Here is a 21688-nt window from a genome sequence, read left to right as displayed (position 1 = left end):
CACAGATGAAGAACGTGGTGCATGGGGGAGATGGGGAGGGAAGGTGACACCATACTCTACTCCACAGATGAAGAACGTGGTGCATGGGAGAGATGGGGAGGGAAGGTGACACCATACTCTACTCCACAGATGAAGAACGTGGTGCATGGGGGAGATGGGGAGGAAGGTGACACCACACTACTCCACAGATGAAGAACGTGGTGCATGGGGGAGATGGGGAAGCAAGGCCGGAGCTGAGCTCCATCAGCTTGATATCTGCTTATATAACAGCACATATCCCCCAGATTAAGCCAGAAACATCGGAGTAATGTGATCAGCCTTACACTGCACTCTGCTATTTCCAGCCCGGTAGGAAACAAGGGGGAGGCTCCTGACAAACAAAAAGGACCAGTGTACGGAAAAGAAAGATTGCATATGTAATAATAGATGAGTCCAGATGTACCTCCCCCACCCAGATTCCTGAGAAACTCCAAACTAGGAAATATTTGTGCTTCATCCAAAGCAGACACATCAAGAACACGCTCAACCAGCATAGCCCTGCTTGGACAACATTGTGGACTCTGCCTTATGAAATATGGGAACAAGTTGTTCTGTTACTCGTTGTGGCAGGAGTAAAAGCCAGAGGACACTGGGGGAAAGGAGGAAGGGATACCGGACATTTATTTCATGGCCAAACCAATAAGGACTTTTCTATGGGCATCAGAGATAACTAGAAATCACTAGAGAAGCAAATCCTACAACAGGGCCCTGTGCATCCTGACAGTTACCAAACGTGATGCAAATACAACATCAAGCCAGTGGCCACGAACCAACCAAAACAATAAAGAGAAATTCAGACTCTGCTCCAATTTTCTCTTCGATTGCTTTTGATACGTCTATCGAGGAAGAACTATTAGAAGTCACGACTTCTATACGACTACATTTTTTTCCCCTCCATATCTGTTCTTTCCCATTCTCTCTTTTTTTTCCTTCCCTCCTTCCTTCTCCCCGGAATTTTATTTTTTTTAAATTATATATTATTATTATCATTATTATTATATTTTTACTATTTATTATTTTTTATTATTATTTTATTATATTTTTTATTTATTATTTTTATTACTATTAATGAACTAAGATGGGAATTAAAAGGGGTACTCCAGTGGAAAACAAACAGTTTTTTTTTTTTTTAACATCAACTGGTGCCAGAAAGATTTGTAAATTACTTCTATTAAAAAATCTTTACCCTTCCAGTACTTATTAGCAGCTGAATGCTACAGAGGAAATTAATTTCTTTTTTGTCTTGTCCACAGTGCTCTCTGCTGACACCTGATGCCCCTATCTGGAACTGTCTAGAGCAAGAGAAAATCCCAATAGCAAACCTATGCTGCTCTGGACAGTTCCTGACACAGACAGAGGGGTCAGCAGAGAGCACTGTGGACAAAAAAGAAATTCAAAAAGAAAAGAATTTCCTCTTTAGCATACAGCTGCTAATATGTACTGAAAGGATTGAGATTTTTAAATAGAAGTAATTTACACATCTGTTTAACTTTCTGGCACCACTTTTAATTTTTTAAATTTTTTTTTTTTTTTTATGGTTTTCCACCAGAGTACCCCTTTACGAAATTAAATATGGTAAGTTGTCAGTTGACTAAGGGTAGGAAGGTGAATGGAAGTTTTTGGAGGGGACACATGTCTCGATAAAAATTGGAGTTTTGTAAAGAAGAAGGGGTATATTAAGAATCAAATATATTGGTAATATTGTTGACTTTGTAAATCAAGGTTATGGTGAAGGGTTTTTTCTAACTTTTGTATACTTAAAATTATAAATAAAGATTAAAAAAATAATAATAATAATAAATAAAAGTAGGTGGAGTAAAACCATTGGTCAGCTCAGCAATAGTTTCTATGAGTTTTCTTGCGGTTGTAAGGAAAGGCTCCACATATCCCCCCCAGGCACCCAAAGTATGCAAAAATAGCGTCATTTTACCATACTCTGTGTTGGTACGAGACAGCTCTTTCACTGTATAGGAAAGAAGAGTCCACTAAGGTTTTGTATCCCAAGAGATAGATCATTGTTCAGTAAACAAAAAAGCACAACATACTGCACAGTATGATGGCCAAATTGTACTATTTTTTTTTTTTTTAAACCGTCAAACTTTTTTGACGACATGAATATGTTAAAATTGTCCTATTTTTCATATACAGGGTTGTATGAGGTCTCATTTTGTGCGCCATGGTTTTATCGGTGTTATTTTTGTCTTGTTTTGATAGCTTTTTGTTATTTTTCTCTGACATTCGATGTGACCAAATATCAGCAATAATGCCATTTAGTATTTTATGTATGTTTATGCCATTCATTGTGCAGGATTACAAACAAAACCACATACCTCTTATTAGTTTATTGACCCCTTCCATCCGCCAAAATATCAGAGTTTAAAAAAAACATATTTGCATAAGACTTTCAGCTCAGGTCGGCCCCTTCCCCAATTAGCCACTCCCCTCTGTGCGCTGGTCACCTCCTCTATCCTACTGATTGACGGACACTCATCTGTACTGTTATCCCCACCTGTAATCTATCAGACAAGGGGTACGCCAGTGGGCTCCAAAGCCCAATTTCCACATCTTTTAAAACTTTGCTGAAGGGGTTAATTAACTAATGACGGGTCTGTACTGATTTAGGGTAAAAAGCCCTATACAGCCATTCCCTTACTTTATACCCAATAACCTGCTGAGTGGTCTTGAGTTACATCGCTGCAGAGGGCGGCTCAGTATTCATGAGGGGGCATTGTTAGAGAAGCAGGTAGGCAACCGTACTGATGCATCGGAGGAACTGCCTCATTTGCATATAAACGAGACTGATATTACACTGTACCAGAGTGCCATATCATAGGTGCTATTATGCCCATGGTAACGGCCCCTATTAGCACCTGCCAGCTTCGCCTTCAAAAATTAACAAAATTCATGCACACTGGGCAATAAATTGTTAAACTTTTTTTGTTATCATACACCCTGAACAAACTGAATAAGCTAAATGATAAAGAAAAAGGAACTGAAAATGTTAAAAGGAAGCAAGAAAGACCCGTCTCAGGTCAGACATAATCATGGAACTGTCGATATATGTGCATAGCAAGAGGTTTTACTGAAGCCAATTTACACCTTTACTGCCCAAACACTCAACAATGATGAATACATATGAAATTCAAAGAAAGAGACCCCCCTTTAAGTAAGAGAAAGACCACCTACCGTAAGATTAATGCATTGTTCTAGTATCATGCAATATAGCTGGGGACCCCTGTGAGTAAATTACTATTACCATAATTATTTCTGTTTTCCCAATACTCCCCTCTAACAACAACGTGTCCCCATGGGAACACCGGACTAGGCACTACAGGAATCAGCAGGCTAAGCCCATTGATCTGATGGTTAGCATAACGCAGGGCACAGGTCATCGACAATGGCGCCATACATCATACGATCAGCAATGTGAGGGGAATTGTCAATGTATAGATCATTTACCTGCTTTCAAGTCAAGCTTCTGAAGAAATACAGTCAATTTCATACTAAATGACAACTATCAAGTCCAGAGGTATGGAAACTTTTTTTTTTTTTTTTTTTTTTTTAAACTACTTGTCCAAGGGACTAAAACAGGAGCACGATCTAGTTGTCCCTCATGATAATCCACTTGTCCGCGCCAATTTTCGTATTTGCACTCTCTTTTTCCTCCTCAGAATATAATAGCCATAAATCTTATTTTTCCAGACCCATATAAGGGCTTGTTTTTTGCAGGACCGGTTGTACTTTGTAATGACACCTTTTATTTTTCCATAACATATGTTCTGAAACAAAGAAAAACAAAAAAAAAAAAAAATTGTGAGGTCAAATTGAGATAAAAAATAAAAATAAAAATAAAAAAATAAAAATTATAATTTAGTAAATTATGTTTTGTTTTTTTAACCACCATTTTACCATGTGGTCAAACTGACCTGTTATTTTGATACTTTAGGACTTCCTTATTACACCAATACCAAATTTGTGTAGTTTGTCATTTTTTACTAAAAAATTCTTAACTTTAGAATTTTTTTTTTTTTTAATTGCCATATTCTGAGCCCTGTAACTTCATTTTTTCGTATACCAGGCTGTATGAGGGCTAATTTTTTTTGCGTCGTAATATGTTTGTATTGGTACCATTTTGGTATTAATCAGACTTTTTTCTTTATTTTTTCTGGGATATAAGGTTATAAAAAAAAATGCAATTCTGGGGTTTATTTATTTATATAAAAAATTTTTTTTTACATTTACGTAATTTACCGTAGAGGAGATATAGTGTCATATTTTAATAGTTCGGACAATTATGAACGCAGCCACTTTGAACTTTATTTTAATTTTTAATATGGAAGGTGTTAATGTGTGTCTTTTAAACTTTTACTACACCCCCCCCCCCTCCTCTCCAGGCACTATCAATGACAGAGCCATGGTACCTAGGGAAGCAGAATTACTGCATGCCAGCTATTAGCAGAGGCCCCCAGCTACTGAAATCAGTTGGGGGCCACCAGGTATGGCGCAGGAGCCAGGAGTCAGCGCCATACAGCCTGAGCGCCGCCATACTTGTTGGGAGCTTTCAGATACGACTCTGCTTGCCCAAATCAGGGCTAAAGGCCTGATATATTCACCTGCCCTGTGCCCAAAACTGCATGTCCCGGGAGTCTGGCGATAGGATTTCCACATCCCTGAAGTCTAAGTAGCAAACAAATACAACGGTGGTTTAACACTGTAGCCAGACTCAGACACTGATGTCAGTACTCCCAAAAACAGCATGCACTTAGGGGTACTCCAGTGGAAAACAAGCGAGAAACAAATGTTTTTAAAATGAACAGGAGCCAGAACGTTATACACATTTGTAAATGTATTCTATTTAAAAATCTTTAGCCTTCCAGTACTTAGCTGCTGCTGTATGCTCCACAGGAAATTGTGTATTTCTTTCCAGTCTGACTACAGTGCTCTCTGCTGACACCTCTGTCCATGTCCAGAACTGTCCGGAGCAGGAGAGGTTCACAATGGGGATTTGCTTCCACAGTTCCTGACATGGACAGAAGAGTCAGTTGAGAGCACTGTAGTCAGACAGAAAAGAACTATAAAACTTCCTCTGGAGCATACAGCAGTTGATAAGTACTGGAATGATTAAGATTTTTAAATAGAAGTAATTTACAAATCTGTTTAACGTGTTGATTTAAATACATTTTTCCCCACCGGCGTACCCCTTTAAACACAAATATATTTAAGATGGGTCCTGTGGTCATCTACAATGTTGTGTGTGCACTCACTATCTGCCTGGCGAAGACCTCACACAGCCGGGTGCACTATCCTGCCTTCGGACGCTCAAACACTGGAGCATATTAGTGAAGTCAAACAACTGATTACAACACCATACTAGAAAGAAAACTAGGGGTGCGTTCACACGCTCTTTGTTTTTGCGGATTTTCCGCTGCGTATTTGAAAGGGTGCAGGCTCTTCTCGGCTGTCCGCCGCAGATTTTCCACGGAGGAATTTACCATTGAAGTCCCCATTGAAGTCAGTAGGGACTGCGGCGGATTTTACGCAGCATAAATTCCGCCACGGACAATCTACTATGGACAGCCGAGAAGAGCCCGCCCTTTTCAAATACGCAGCGGAAAACCCGCAAAAACAAAGAGCGTGTGAACGCACCCTAAGGCTGGGTTTACATCACATTTTTCCCCATACGGGAGCGCATACGGCAGGGGGAGCTAAAAACTTGTGCTCCCGTATGTTATTCATTTCAATGAGCTGACCAGAGTAAACCGGTCGGCTCATTTTTCCCCGTATGCGGTTTTCTACCATACCTAAAACTAGGGGTGTGAATCGCCAAGAATTTGGCGATTCGATTCGAATCGCGATACCAGTGTGGCGATTCGATATATCGCGATATATCGCGATACCGTCTAGGTGACGATACATCGCGATATATCGCCCACCTGGGAGCATTCATAGATCCCAATAGACGCCGCTGTCAGCTTTGACAGCGGCGATCTAGTACTCCGGTGCTCACTTTTCTCATGTTATCCCGTCCGGGCTGCAAAATAAAATAAAACGCACTTTATCTTACCTGCCAACGAGCCCGCGGAGCTCCGGTACAGTCCGGTACAGGTGTTCGGTCCCCGGGCTGTATTCTTCTTACTTCCTGTTAGTCCGGCACGTCACATGGAGCTTCAGCCTATCACCAGCCGCAGCGATGTCCCGCCTCCGCTGGTGATAGGCTGAAGCTCCATGTGACGTGCCGGACTAACAGGAAGTAAGAAGAATACAGCCCGGGGACCGAACACCTGTACCGGAGCTCCGCGGGCTCGTTGGCAGGTAAGAAAAGTGCGTTTTATTAAAAATTCCACATCCCTAAAAGAATCGATTCAAAAATATTTTGAATCGATTCTGTATCGGCAAATGAAAAATCGCGATTATCGCGAGAATCGATTTTTTCTTACATCCCTACCTAAAACCGTAGTCAACCATGATTTTAGGTCCGGTAGAAACCGCATACGGGGAAAAATTAATCATTGAAATTAATTACATACGGGACGGCATACAGCAGGATACGGGAGCGCATGTTTTAAGCTTCCCTCTGCCATATGCGCTCCCGTATGGGGGAAAACGTGACGTAAACCCAGCCTAAGCTGTAGTTTATGGACCCATAAAGCATCAGACCTGCTGACTGGCCAATGGACTTTACATTTAGACAAACAAAGTAAATTCTAGGTGAAATGTTAAGCCCAACGTGGTTTAGACTCATCACAGTTATAAGCGTTCCCAAGCCGTCTCCTAACATTTGGCAATAAATCCAGACGTTCGGCATGGCTACAGTTTCACAAACAATTATTCCTTCCCTGAAAAGGTTTCACTAAAAACAATTGTTAGGCGGCGGGGGTTTAGAGCTCTGGGGAGTTGGATGTGCTCAAAGCCACTTTAATACAAGAGCCAGGAATGTCCTGCTATGAGGAGAAGTCGACTTCCTAGAAGCAATCTGCATTCTTGACGCGCAACAAAAAAACGCCACCCTTTTTATACAAGAAGTGACCTGACCCGCAGGATCCATGACTAATCTAGATTTCAATCTTCCATGGAGACTACGAAATCCACAATATATTTCACTGGCAGCAACGTGAACGGCGGTCTGCCTTTCCTAGATAGTTCCAGGAAGAAGAACAAGACATAGCAGGCCACTGCCAAAGCCTAAAGACCTCAATCGTCAACGACATCGAGGTAAAGTCCATTACCATCTAAACAGGAGTCATTCTCCATTACACAGAGGGTATAACATTTCCATAAAGTATGTTCACACATACACTATACAGTAAGGGTTGCTTCAGGGCACACCACTGGTAAGGGAACCCTGACAAACCACAGCTGTTGTAAAACTATAACTGTCTGGGCATGCTGGGAGTCATAGTTCTGCATACACCAAAGGATGGGGAGCACTGGCAATCCTAGGAGAACCTTATAAAACAACGTACTGCCCCAAGGGAAACTTGGTAGCTCCAAAGAACTCTTTGATAACAATAATTCCTAGACCAGTGTTGTTCAAAAAAGTGTCTCCCCTGCTCTTGCAAAACTACAACTCCCAGCATGCCCGGACAGCCTACGGCTGTTCGGGCATACTGGAAGTTGTAGTTTTGCAAGAGAAGGATTAAAAGCTAGAAAACACTGTCCTAGACGCTAAAACATTCCAGCAGACCTGTTAAAGGGGTACTCCGGTAAAAAAAATATTTTTTTATTTTTTTTAAACTGATTCCATAAAGTTAAAGGGGTTATCCAGCATAAGGTGATTTTAGTATGTACCTGGCAGACAGTAATGGACATGCTTAGGAAGGATCTGCGCTTGTCTTGGGGCTAAATGTTGTGAGATTCCCATAACACTGTGGCTAGCATTTTGTGAACTGGTATTTCCTGTTTCAGTTTTCTTTTTTGCCTTCAAATCCCATAATTCAATTTTCCTCCCTCCCACACATCAGCCACCCCACCCATTGAAACATAAATTAGCTGCATCCATTCAAAAGACCTGTGGTTTTCAATCAGGGTGCCTACAGCTGTTGCACTAGTTGCAGATTGATCTCTCTCCCACCAAGCGATCGCTCCACCCATTGAAGCAGACAGGCTCTTTGTCATCAGCTGACTAGTGAGTCAAGTGTTGGCCGCATTGCAAGCTGGGAAAAATCTGAGACAACAGTCATTTTGTATGCTGTTAAATATAAATACTGGAGTGAAAATTACAGAAAATCACAGAGAAAACTGTCACACACACACACAGGTACAGAGATTCTATATTATGAACTACACTAACTTTACAGCCCCTGTAGCATAGTCAAATAATAAAGGGGAAAAAAATATGGAATACCCCCTTTAAACAGGTTTGTAAATTACTTCTATTAAACATTCTTAATCCTTCCAGCACTTATTAAGACTGTATACGATAAAGGAAATTCTTTTCTTTTGGGATTTCTTTTCTGTGACGACCACAGTGCTCTCTGCGGACACGTCTGTCCATTTCAGGAACTGTCCAGAGCAGGAGAAAATCCCCATAGCAAACCTATGCTGCTCTGGACAGTTCCTAAAATGGACAGAGGTGTCAGCAGAGAGCACTGTGGGCAAGACAGTCGTGACAAAAACAAAAAAAATCCCAAAAGAAAAGAATTTCCACTGTGGTATACAGCCGCTAATAAGTACTGGATGGATTAAGAATGATTTATAAAAAAAAAATTTAAAAATCACACCCATGTGCCCCAAAACACATCTTGATGTGAACAGGATGTTCTGCGCGGGTGTGATTTTCGGATTTTGTTTTTGCAATTTTGGAAGGACTGTATGTCTGGAGAACCCCTTTAACAAAAAAAAATAAATTATAATTATATATATGTTGCTCCACAACCTCAATAGGGGAAATTTATCCAAACCTGTCCAGAGGAGAAGTTGCCCATAGCAACCAATCAGATTGCTTCTTTCATTTTTCACAGACCTTTTCAAAAATGAAAGAAACAATCTGATTGGTTGCTATGGACAACTCTGCGTCTTTTCCTAAGGACAGGTTTTGATAAATCTCCCCCAATAAACCTACCTCTTCCCAGTATCTCCTCAGCAAGATGAATCCTTTGTGTCCAGCGCCTTCTCCTATGGCCTGCACTGTGTATACAGAGCTTATTTAAAGGGAACCATTATTCAAGGCTTTCTATCAGTATGCTAATGCACCCGCTAAAAGAAATTTACAAGCTCTTTGCAGTTACTGCCTAGTGCCTACCAATGGACCACCTTGCCGCCCACAATGACGCGACAGCCATGTTTGTTTCTGATGACTGATCCAATTAGTCCCCATCCCCCAACCAGGACGGATGAGCCACACATCCAGCATCGAATGCGTATGGAGGTCTTCACACCCTTTATTGGCTTGTACCTCCCAAGCAGCGCTGGAGCTGGGATCAATACATTACACCAATGAGCAGCGACATCACAGCTTGATAGCATTATGATCTGCATTGACACGCTGATATTAGCGCACAAAGTATAAAGGGGGAGATTTAGCATATTTATCATTGCCTTTGTGACTTTTTTTGGGTCGTAATTTGGTGCAAAAATTTTGCGCACTTTTCACGGACACTTTCTGCAAAACTCACTGTAAAATGCAGTGAACTGTTATTGGCATTGTAGTGGAAGATATTTAAGATATGTGCCTTATTTTTTTAAAAGGGTGCAAAAGAAGCACGCAAACATTCCCCCCCAAAAAAACAATCAAACCATACTTCCGTGTTGCCTTACAAAAATTATTTTTTTTTATCAGCGCAAAATTTAAAGTCTGGGCACCTTTTAAATAATTTTTTTACTGCACACAGCCACACAATGATAAATCTCCCCCCAAAGTGTAAATTTTTAAAGGGGTATTCAGGTGGTAAAATTATTATTATTATTTTTTTTTTTTTTTTAAATCAATTGATGCCAGAAAGTTAAACAGATTTGTAAGTTACTTCTATTAAAAAAATCTTTACGCTTCCAGTACTTATTAGAGGCTGTTTGCTACAGAGGAATTTCTTTGCTTTTTGAATTTCTTTTTTGCCTTGTCCACAGTGCTCTCTGCTGACACCTGATGCCCCTATCAGAAACTGTCCAGAACAGGAGAAAATCCTCATAGTAAACCTATGCTGCACTGGACATTTCCTAACACGGACAGAGGTGTCAGCAGAGAGCACTGTGGACAAGACAAAAAAAAAGAAATTCAAAAAGCAAAGAAATTCCTAATGTAGCATACAGCTGCTAATAAGTACTGGAGGGATAAAGATTTTTTATTAGAAGTAATTTACAAATCTGTTTAACTTTCTAGCACCAGTTCATTAAAAAAAATAAAAATAAAAAAAAGTTTTCCACCGGAGTGCCCCTTTAAGGTGAAAATGTCTGCGATAGAATCTTCTTTTCAGCAAGCCCCGTTCAGATACAAAGAACAAATGGAGAAATTTCTGCAACAAGTCAGGAACTGTTCCAACAAAGAGGCGTAAGCAAGTTCTCAGGAGCTGAATCTGCAATAAACTCCTATGGCAAAGGGAAACAACGTAATATGGCTCAGCCTGTGGAGGCCTCCTTTATGAAGAAATAAACTTAACTCCCGACGTGCTAAAAGTCACTTGTTAAAGCGAGAACTCCCAGAGTTTAGGTTGCCAAGGAAATGGCTATTCCCGAGAACTTAAAAATACCCACACAAAGAAAAACAAGGGAAATAAGGAGGAGACGTATTCTCATTTTTGTGACTGGGGTTTTGCAGATAAAAGGTTATTCACCCCGTCGCGCTGTCAATCATTCCTGCAGATGACTGATAACAGCCGCACTCCCCAGCATGGAGGAGATGTAAAATGAGAAGTCGTGACCTCTGGAGCCGGCCCAAAATTCTCTAAACTATAGGAGATGCACTGCAACAAAGAGACGCTGGGCACAGGCAAGTAAAATCTCCTGGCGCTGTTCTACATTCCCACCTGCACCCTCTGGAGGAGTCTGGTCACACCCCGACACACACTACTCATCCATGAGAAAATAAGCGCGGACAGAGAGATGGAAAAAGTGGCTGAATCGGACACAGAAACTGGGCCCAGATGTCTGTACACCAGTGGGCTCCAGATTGTGGCCCTCCAGATGTTGCTAAAGTACAACTACCAGGGAGTAGTAGTTTCGCAACATCTGGAGGCCTAAAGTCTGGCGACCACTGGAGCAGCATGTGAACCAACATGGCCTAGGGCAGTGTTTTCCAAACAGTGCATCTCCAGCTGTTGCAAGACTACAACTCCCAGCATTGCATAGCAGCAGATGTGATTGCTTCTTATAGACCAGGAGTGCACCAGCTGTTGCAAGACTACAACTCCCAGCATTGCATGGCAGCAGATGTGATTGCTTCTTAGAGACCAGGAGTGCACCAGCTGTTGCAAGACTACAACTCCCAGCATTGCATGGCAGTAGATATGATTTCTTCTTATAGACCAGGAGTGCACCAGCTGTTGCAAGACTACAACTCCCAGCATTGCATGGCAGCAGATGTGATTGCTTCTTATAGACAAGGAGTGCACCAGCTGTTGCAAGACTACAACTCCCAGCATTGCATGGCAGCAGATGTGATTGCTTCTTATAGACCAGGAGTGCACCAGCTGTTGCAAAACTACAACTTCCAGCACGCCCGGACAGCCGAAGGCTGTCCGGGCATGCTGGGAGCTGTAGTTTTGCAACAGCTGAAGACACACTGTTTGGATAACACTAGGTGGAAATGTGGTAGACCCCATACACAGGTTCCTCTGACTTTATTTTGCTGTGTATGGCCAGCTTTACAGTTTTTTTTTCCTAGCAACGTCTCAAGCTGTTGCAAGACTACAACTCCCAGCATTCTATGGCAGCAGATGAGATTGCTTCTTATAAGCCAAGAGGCTGGGAGATGTAGTTTTGCAACAGCTGGAGACACACTGTTTGGATAACACTAGGTGGAAATACGGTAGACCCCCTACATTAGACCAGGCATAGACAACCTTCGGCACTGCAGATGTTTTGGACTACATCTCCCATGATGCTTTGTCAGTATTTTGGCTGTAAGAGCATCATGGGAGATGTAGTCCAAAACATCTGCAGTGCCGAAGGTTGCCGATACCTGCACTAGACTGTCCGCAGCTTCCTCTGACTTTCTTTTGCTGAGTATGTCCAACTTTACAAAACGATACGGTGCCAATATTTAGGCATATTTTCTTTTCCGGACCATTATTACAGGCCCAAAAATGTTTATAAGAGTTTCACATTTCATCTCCTGCACAAAGCAATGTAACACTTTAACATGAATGCCCCCATAAGTCACATACCCTGATCTTCTCTCACCCTGGGGGGTGGCATCCCAGACCTCTGTGTAATGGGCCATTTACTGCCCACCAGCCTGGGAGCTGAATAGCTAGAAAGCACAGGGGCCACAAACATAAACACAGGAAGCCTCTATGCAATCACCTGAGTGCGAAATACCACACAGGAGCGGAGTTATGAAATGCCAACCCTCGCCGCCTGGCACCACGGCAGCTCGACACACAAATAAAAGCCAGCAACTGATAAGAAGTTTCCAGAAACTGGAACGATCCAGTACATAGGACAAAGTGAGCAATTCATTCTCCGGGGCTGCTTACTCCATACTCGGAGCGAATGCTAGCCAAGTGGCAACACACCCTCCTGTGGCACAGTCACCCTTCTCCTTGTTTTCTATTAGGGTAGTAGTCTCCTACTGGGTATGTTAGAAACATCCATTACTAGATTAGAACTTGGAATAAACAAAAAGCCATTCAGATCCCCCTGCTCGGAACATGGCATTGGGTTGCTAGCAATGGACGAAACCCTAAATAACTGGGTTCATGTCTATAGAGCAGTGTTTCTCAACCAGGGTGTCTCCAGCTGTTGCAAAACTACAACTCCCAGCATGCCCGGACAGCCTTTGGCTGTCCGGGCATGCTGGGAGTTGTAGTTTTGCAACAGCTGGAGGCACCCTGGTTGGGAAACACTGCTCTATAGAGTATTATGGACTGGTCCTTATAGGAACTGTTGTGGGCATCAACAATATGTCCATTGCTACAGCCCCCACTGGAGATGCCACCCAGCTTTTCGAGAGTCCCACAAACCCATTTAGTTTTGCAGCACCATAAAGCACAAGGGATAAAGCTTGGCATAGCTAAGCAGATCTGCCCAGGAAATCACCGAAAGCTGTAATAATGTCCATATTGTGGTATAAAGCTTTCCCAGAAACACATTACGGAGAAGTTGGCATGTTATACCAGTTGTTGCAAACTACAACTCCCAGCATGCAGGAGGAAGGTTGACCTGTCACAACAGTCTTACATAACCTATGGTTCTCTAGCTGTAGAGAAACTACAACCCCCAGCATGCACAGACGCTGACATGTTTACAGCAATGCTCCCCAATCTGTGGTAGTTTTGCAACATCTGAAGAGCCAAAAGGTTGGGGGGGGACACTGTTCTAGTATAAGGGGTTTATAGAATTCCCTGCATGCTACTACCTACCAATACCAGCTTACATAACTACAACTCTCAGCATGCCTGCAAGTTGACATATTACAGCTATTGCTGGGAGTTGTAGTTTTTCAACAGCTGGAGAGCCACAGGTTAGGGAACACTTGTGTTCCCCAACTAGTGTGCCTACAGCTGTATCAAACCTTTGGCTGTCCGGGCATGTTGGGAGTTCTAAGTATGCAACAGCTGGAGGCACCCTGGTTGGGAAACACTGTTATAGTATTGTGTATAACAAGCATTCCCCAACCTGTGTTAAAAAAAAACTACAACTCCCAGTAATAGCTGAACAACCCCTGGTTGGGGAACACAGCTGGAAAGTGTCACTACCGTGCATGCTGGATGTTGTAGTTCTGCAACAGCCAACAGATTGGGGGGGGGATACGGTATAGTATTTGGCATTTTCTGCATGCTACCAACTATCAGTACCAGCTTACAAAACTACAACTCTCAGCATGCCTGGAAGTTGACATGTTACAGCGGTATTTCCTACCCTGTGTCTGTCCAGATCTTTCTGGGAGTTGTAGTTTTTCTACAACTGGTGGCCACAGGTTGGAAAACACACAGGGGGATCCAGTATTCTTAACCCCACATGTACCAGGCATGTTGCCACCTACCAATACCAGCTGTTACACAAGACACAGTGAGGCACTATATACATGGAGGTGCCCGGGCAGATATGATAGCTGCTTCTATAGTAACCACCCATCTAGAACAGTGTATACCAACCAGGCTGCTAATGGCTGTTGCAAAACTACAATTCCCAGCATGCCCAGACAACCTTCGGTTGTCTGGGCATGCTGGGAGTTTTAGTTTTGCCACAGCTGGAGGCACCCTGGTTTGTAAGAGGCAATCACCGCTGCTGCCATGGCATCCCAGAAGAGTGTGACACGTAGGCTCTAACAATAACATTCATCTCCATCTTATATGGGTAAATCAGGGCACAGCTGGCTCTCCTGCCCATGCATACTAGTGTTTCCCAACCAGGGTGTCTCCAGTTGTTGCAATACTACAACTCCCAGCATGCCCAGACAGCCGTTGTAGTTTTGCAACAGCTGGAGACACCCTGCTGCAGACAATGACCTCAGCCGATAACAAAGAAGCAATCTCTATCGGCCGATCTGGCTCTCCAACGCCCCCTATAGACAGATCTATCCGTGGATACTGACCGCTGGTGTGGTGGTAGTCTCAGCCGCTGGTGAGAGGAGCTGCCGGGGAAGGTCCGGACCCCCACCGCCGGTTCATCATCAGACCCAGGGGAGAAAGCCTTGTGTCTAGCCGCCCCGGCACCTCCGAGATCAGGCCGAGGCTCCGGGGTCGGATGAGCTGCGTCCCCCGCACGAGAGTTGGTTCAGGCCTGCGCTCTCTCAGCCCGACTCTAGTCACCTCCCGTCCCCGACTCTTCTAGCAGGCTCTTTCCTTATCACCTCCCCTCTCCCCCGGTCTCCGTTACTGGGCCAGGAAAGCTGCCGGACTCCCACACAACGCTCCACAGTCGGTGTGCCGGCCCCGAGTGACGGTTCCCGGGGGATGAGGGTCGGTTTGTGGAAGACAAGAGAAGAACCGAGACGCCGGGAAGCTTCTACGGCCAGCAACGCCGCCAGACCTGACAAATGGGAGCCAGAGGCAGCGGCGCAGGCGTTACCAATCGATAGAGAGGGGAGGCAGTTCTCTTTTGCTAATGGAACTTTCCCGCTGACGTCACAGGCGAGCAGACTCGGAGCTTGTGGAGAGGGGCTGAGTGACACGAACGGTCATGGCGTGGAGGCAGACTGCGCATGCGCGCGTGGTGCACGCAACCTTGGTAGACATCACATTGTGGCTTTTACTGTTCTTTTGTGACTGCGGGGCGGTTAGTGTTACGGAGGGAGGTCACCGGGGAAGAGACTCACGACAGTATGCCGCCTGGTGCTGGAGCTGCTCCTGGTTACCTCCATTTTTGATACACTACTGCCCAACAGAAAAACTCTTTGTTGCACACAGCAACCAATCAGAGCTCAGCTTTCGCTTTGTATCCCACTCTTTAAAAATGAAAGATGTGCTGTGATTGGTTGCTATGGGCCTTTTCCCTAAGACAGTGTTTCCCAACCAGGGTGCCTCCAGCTGTTGAAAATCTACAACTCCCAGCATTCCCAGACACAGTTTGCAACAACTGGAGGCACCCTGGTGGGGCTGTCCGGGCATGATGGGAGTTGTAGTTTTGCAATAACTGGAGGCACCCTGGTTGGGTAACACTGCTCTAAGGGTACGTTCACATGTGCAGATTTTGCTGCAGATTTTTCTTGATTTCGTTGGGTTGCAAAATCAGCTGCAGAAAATACGCACGTGTACACGCACCCTTTGGGTAGGGTCACAAGTGCCATATTTTGCTGCATATTTTCTGCAGCAGATTTTGCTTCCCATTGTAGGTAAAATATGCAGCATATACACAACGTGGGACCCAACCCTAAAGGTGCTTTCACACACAAATGATACTGTATATTTAAAGTGGTATAATTGACGGATTTTACGCGGCAATTTTTATGTATTTTTGATGTCCGTAAAACAATCACCTTGTAAAATCTGCAACTTCAAATCTGGAGCAGATGCGGTGTGTGTGAATGCACCCCTACGCAATATCTGCCCAGAAAAAATTCAGTTGGACATTCCGTGCTCTCCTGAATCAGGCCCTAGGAACATGATCGTTCTTTTGGCGGAGTCCGGAATTTCTTTGTGACTAAGGCTGCATTCACATCTCGTTTTTGCAATACAGTTCCCGTATCCGGTTTCAGTGAAAAAAAAAGTATGGAACCGCATTGAAAACCGTATGTATAGACATTTCATAGAAAACCGTATGCCAACCGTAGCATCCAATTGTGTACGTTTTGCATCATTTACGGTTTTATCTGTTTTTTTCCCATCTCCGAAAGAATAGTCTACTACAGTTTTATGTCCCGGTGAATAACCGGATACAACCCGTATACGTTTTTTTTTTTTTTTTTTTTTTAAATGGTGGTCTATTGGAATTGTACTAAACCGTTCCATCCGGTTTGCACAATACAGTTTTGCAGTTTGCACATGCGCAGTGCACGCCGAAAGTTCTTCCCACAAATAGAACAAGAAGAACTTTATTTATTTAAGGACAAACAAAACCGTATCCTTTTTCTTTTTTCAAAAAACATATTAAACCATATGCAACCGGACATCCGTTTTCCAACCATATTTAAAACCGTAGAGAGGTCTATACGGTTGTACGCAGTTGTATACGGTTCGGTCTGGTTTTTAGACAAAAAACCTGATAGGGGAACCGTATTGCAAAAACGAGATGTGAATGCAGCCTTAGGCTGGGTTCACACCACGTTTTTACAATACAGTTCCCGTATACGTTTTCAATTTGAAAACCGTATGGAACCGTATTGAAAACCGTATGCATTGACTCTCGGTTTTGTCAGTTTTTTTCCTGTACCCAAAACCATAGCCTACCACGGTTTTGGGTCCGGGTGAAAAACCATACTGAAACGTATATGTTTTTTTTTTTCTAACATGGAGTCTATGGGAACCGTACAGAATCGTATATGCGTACAGTTTCATCCAGTTTGCACCATACAGTTTTGGACTTTGCACAGTTTTTTTCTTGGAATTTCAATCAAACAAGTGAAACTTTATTCATAATGGAGTGAAAAGTTAAAAACATATACGTTTTTTTCTTTAAAAATAAAAGATGCAACCGGACATCACCGTATACGGATTAAAATTTGTACAGACGTTTTGATACAGTTTAGTCAGGTTTTGAGGAATCCGTTTTTTTTTAAATCAAAAACCTGATACGGGAACTGTATTGCAAAAACATGCTGTGGACCCAGCCTTAGAATCCTATTGAAAACAATAGAAAGCTGCTGCACTGTAATTTGGGGGCTGAATTTCTCTGCTTGGAAATTCCTTAGTGTGAATGGGCACTTTCACAGTCTTTCATTATCTCCCCCCAGAAGTTGTAGCAATTCCACCAATGTTTTCTGAAGTCTGGAGGGACTATACATAAAACACTGAAGGAGATTTATCAAAACCTGTCCAGAGGAAAAGTTGCTGAGTTGTCCATAGCAACCAATCAGATTGCTTCTTTCGTTTTTGAAAAGGCCTCTGAAAAATGAAAGAAGCGATCTGATTGGTTGCTATGGGCAACTCAGCAACTTTTCCTCTGGACAGGTTTTAATAAATCAACCCCCTCCCCTGTTTTTGTCTCCGTTCCACTGTTTCTGTTACAGTCTGTTTAATTTTGCCAAAAACAAGGTGAACCAAGCTCTTGTGTACGCCAAAATAAGTGTACGTTACGTTCTATTCTTTTCCACAGAGCTTCGGGCACACACAGGAGGTGTTGCAGCCCCAGGGCATAGCAGACCACAGGCCATGCCTCTCCAATTGTCCCTGACTATAAAAAAAAAAAAAAGTTTTTTTTTAACCTTTTATTAGTTCAACACGTTGCCTCTATGCCTAATCAATCATATAATACACAGCGCTACTATTATGGTATAGTATAGCCAACGGCTGTCCGGACATGCTGGGAATTGTAGTTTTGCAACATCTGGAGGGCCACAGTTTGGAGACCACTGGTAAAGTATAATATGTATTTTACCATAACCGTGACAGGCCATCTATAAAGCCGTGCTGGATACTCAGCTGTACAGGGGCATATATGTAACAGGTCTGAAAAGTCCCCCCCCCCCCCCCCTCCCTTGCTGCCAAGGAAACCTAGCAGCCCCCTGTAGTCAATTGGCTGATTGGGTGTACAGTACAATGCTCCAAAATTCCTTACATACCGCATTTATGATTGTGATTGGTTAAAGGGGTACTCCGGTGAAAACCTTTTTTCTTTTAAATCAACTGGTGGCAGAAAGTTAAACATATTTGTAAATTACTTCTATTAAAAAATCTTAATCCTTCCAGTACTTATTAGCTGCTGAATGCTACAGAGGAAATTCCTTTCTTTTTGGAACACTGATGACATCACGAGTACAGTGCTCTCTGCTGACATCTCTGTCCATTTTAGCAACCATAGCAGATGTATGCTAAGGGCAGCATGGTGGCTCAGTGGTTAGCACTGCTGCCTTGCAGTGCTGGGGACTTGGGATCAAATCCCAAGGACAACAATAAATAAAGCGTTATTATTATTATAATAACGTCAGCAGAGAGAACTGTGCTCGTGGTGTCATCAGAGGGCATTCCAAAAAGAAAAGAATTTCCTCTGTAGTATTCAGCAGCTAATAAGTACAGGAAGGATTAAGATTTTTTAATAGAAGTAATTTACAAATATGTTTAACTTTCTGCCACCAGTTGATTTAAAAGAAAAAAGGTTTTCACCGGAGTACCCCTTTAAATCCTTTTGGCGTTTTTTCACTCTCTTTTGGCGTTTTACAGTTTGGCGTTTTTTAAATCCGTTTGGCGTTTTTTCACTCTTTTTTGGCGTTTTTCAGCTCCTTGGCGGTTTTGCAGAATCGCAGCATGTTGAGCCATTGGCGTTTTTTCCCCCTGAATTTGTGGTTTTTTTCTCCCATAGAAGTCTATGGGAGTAAAAAAACGGCAAGAAAAATGCCATGTGGGTTTTAACTTTGGTGTTTTTTCAGGCGACTTTTATTCTCTTTTGGAAAAGTGATGGAGATACCTTTTTAATAAAATTTCGTAGGGTATGATAAAAAAATAATAATAATAAAAAAGATAGTTATGGAAAAAATTGTATTTCACAAAATGTATCTTTTTTTATAACAAAATTTTTATAAATTTTTAAACAGGGATCAATTTAAATAAATAATTTTTCCATCACTACTGCATCCTTTTTTTTTTTTTTTTTTTTGGTACCCAACAAATTTTGGGTACCAAAAAAAAAAACGCCAAAGGGGCCAAAAATGCAATTTACACACAAATAAAAAAAATGCCAGGAAAAACACCAGACGCAGGAAATTGCACTGGCATTTTTCAGGCGTTTTTTCTTGCGTTTTTTTTTTCAAACCAAAAAAACAAGTAGAAACTTAGCCTGGCATTTGTTATTTTCTATTAGTGGTGTGGTGTGATGGCTTCTTTTTTGCAAAGTTAGTTGTAGTTTTTATTGCTACCTCTAGTAGAGTACCTGGCACTACCCAGTCTTCCTACATAAACCTTGTGGGAGAGGAAAAGCAACAATGATGCTCTTGTCCTCAATTCTCATTCTTGTATCTTATTTACAAATGCCGTCCCCCGCACTAATTATTCTCTGCATGGGACTTCAGACCAAAAAAAAACCTCCCCCCCACATATAGGGTTGGATTAGGGTTGATTTAACTCTACTATATTTTTATTTGACATATAAGTAACGTGTACCAAATCTCGAAATGACTTCAGCCATTTGGAAATGATGCTGGAATCCACAAAAGCTTCAGTGTCCAATTCAACACGTCTTTAGTTTCTAGGTTTTCTCAGTGTAGGTTCCTTTCTTAGATTTGGTAAAAATACTGACCAAAATGAGGCCCAAAAAACTGTGTGGAACGATAGGGGATAAGTGTTTGATCACTGAAGGTACGAGCGCTGGAACCCCCTATGATCTCTTTCATGGCACCCCAGCAGTCCCCAGAAACGTTGTGTGACAACGCCCGACAAGCCCCCTTCATGTATCTATAGGAGAGATGGAGATATCCAAACGCTACATCTCTGGCTCTCCCATAGAGATACATGGAGGGGGTGTGTTGGCGGCCACTTCATCCTTTGGATAGAGGATAAGTGTTCATGTACTGGAGTACCCCTTTAAGCTCTATGGTGGGAGATTTATTAAAATGGGTGCAGAGAAAAACTTGACTAGTTGGCCATAGCAACCAATCAGATTGCTTCTTTCATTTTTAAAAGGACCTCTCAAAATTGAAAGAAGCTACCTGATTGGTTGCTATGGGCAACTGCTCCACTTTTCCTCCACACAGGTTTTGCTAAATCTCCTCCTATATGTGTATACATATGTTAGGGCTGCAGATAACGATTGTTTTAATAATCGATTAGTTATTGATTATTTTATCGATTAATCTGAAAAAATGTCCAAATTCCAAAAAAAGGGGTTCAGCTGATTCTACTTGAAAAATTATGTACAATGGCCATATTAAAAGTTTACGGCGGTTGCTATACAGGGTCATTATTAAAGGATCCTGTACAGAAACACGCGTAAATTTGATACTGCCGCATGGGTAACTGTCTGAAGTATTAAAATAAAATGTTAATGATTCACTAATATTTTAATAGTTCAGACAGTTAGCCATACGGTAGTATCAAATATGTAAAAAAAAGAATAAAATGATTTCACTTTTTTTATATAGCTATAGGAAAAGGGGGAGCTAATTTTTATTGGGGGAGCAGTTAATTTTTTTTTTACTTTACTCTTTTTATATAACACTCCTATACACACAAGGGTATGTTAAGACTGCAGAGCATTGCACCAAACCCATGTCTGTAGTACAGACTCTGTAGTACTACAAATACTAGGGTGCAAGTGCTCTGCACATACTACCATGTGTATAGCAGTGTATATGGACTACATACACACCGCTATACCCATGTGGATATGTGCAGAGCATTGCACCCTTGTGTCTAGTAAAAGACACTAGGATGCAATGCTCTGCACTAGGGATCGACCGATTATCAGTTTGGCCGATATTATCGGCCGATATTCACGATTTTGGACGTTATTGGTATCGGCAATTACCTTGCCGATAATCCAATAATGTCCCCCTCGATAAGGGGATTGTAATCGATTTTATCGATTAATTGTTGCAGCGCTAATCTATATATATATAAAACTCAGTGGCCCTTCTTTACTAAGAGTGTTGTGTAGGTTTCTTTGTGGGGTTTAATTCCCTACAATTTATTTTCCATGGTATTTACTAAGGTTTCCCTACACTTTCCACTTTCCCTACATTTTGCTTTTTTTACACATGTTCTGATCTGTCAGGTTTTCCTCAGCTGAAATCCACCACATTTTATGTGGAAACCTTAGTAAATATGTTGGGATTTTGTGAAAATGTCGGGAACACACCCCTTTCTATGACCACGCCCCTTTTCCCGACAGCCACACCCCTTTTTCGGGTTTTCTTAGCAAAATGGAGAGTTAGTTGGGTTTTTTCATTTCAGGCGCAATTTCAGGC

At 42.3% G+C, this 21688-nt stretch overlaps 1 protein-coding gene across 1 annotated transcript in view; it reads right to left on the bottom strand.

Moving 5' to 3' along the window:
- Positions 1-15238, bottom strand: part of HIPK1 (homeodomain interacting protein kinase 1) — a 90461-nt gene extending 75223 nt beyond the window's left edge. The window contains exons 1-2 of the mRNA XM_056558349.1: positions 14729-15238; positions 3499-3818 (exon numbers count right to left, since the gene is read on the bottom strand). Of these exons, the coding sequence (XP_056414324.1) occupies positions 3499-3541 (43 nt within the window). The 5' untranslated portion in view covers positions 3542-3818; positions 14729-15238. The remainder of the gene's footprint in view (positions 1-3498; positions 3819-14728) is intronic.
- Between the last annotated feature and the right edge of the window lie 6450 nt (positions 15239-21688).

This window comes from Hyla sarda, chromosome 2 (genome assembly GCF_029499605.1).
Source record: "Hyla sarda isolate aHylSar1 chromosome 2, aHylSar1.hap1, whole genome shotgun sequence".
Classification (NCBI taxonomy): domain Eukaryota; kingdom Metazoa; phylum Chordata; class Amphibia; order Anura; family Hylidae; genus Hyla; species Hyla sarda.
This window is presented reverse-complemented; position numbering and strand designations above follow the sequence as displayed.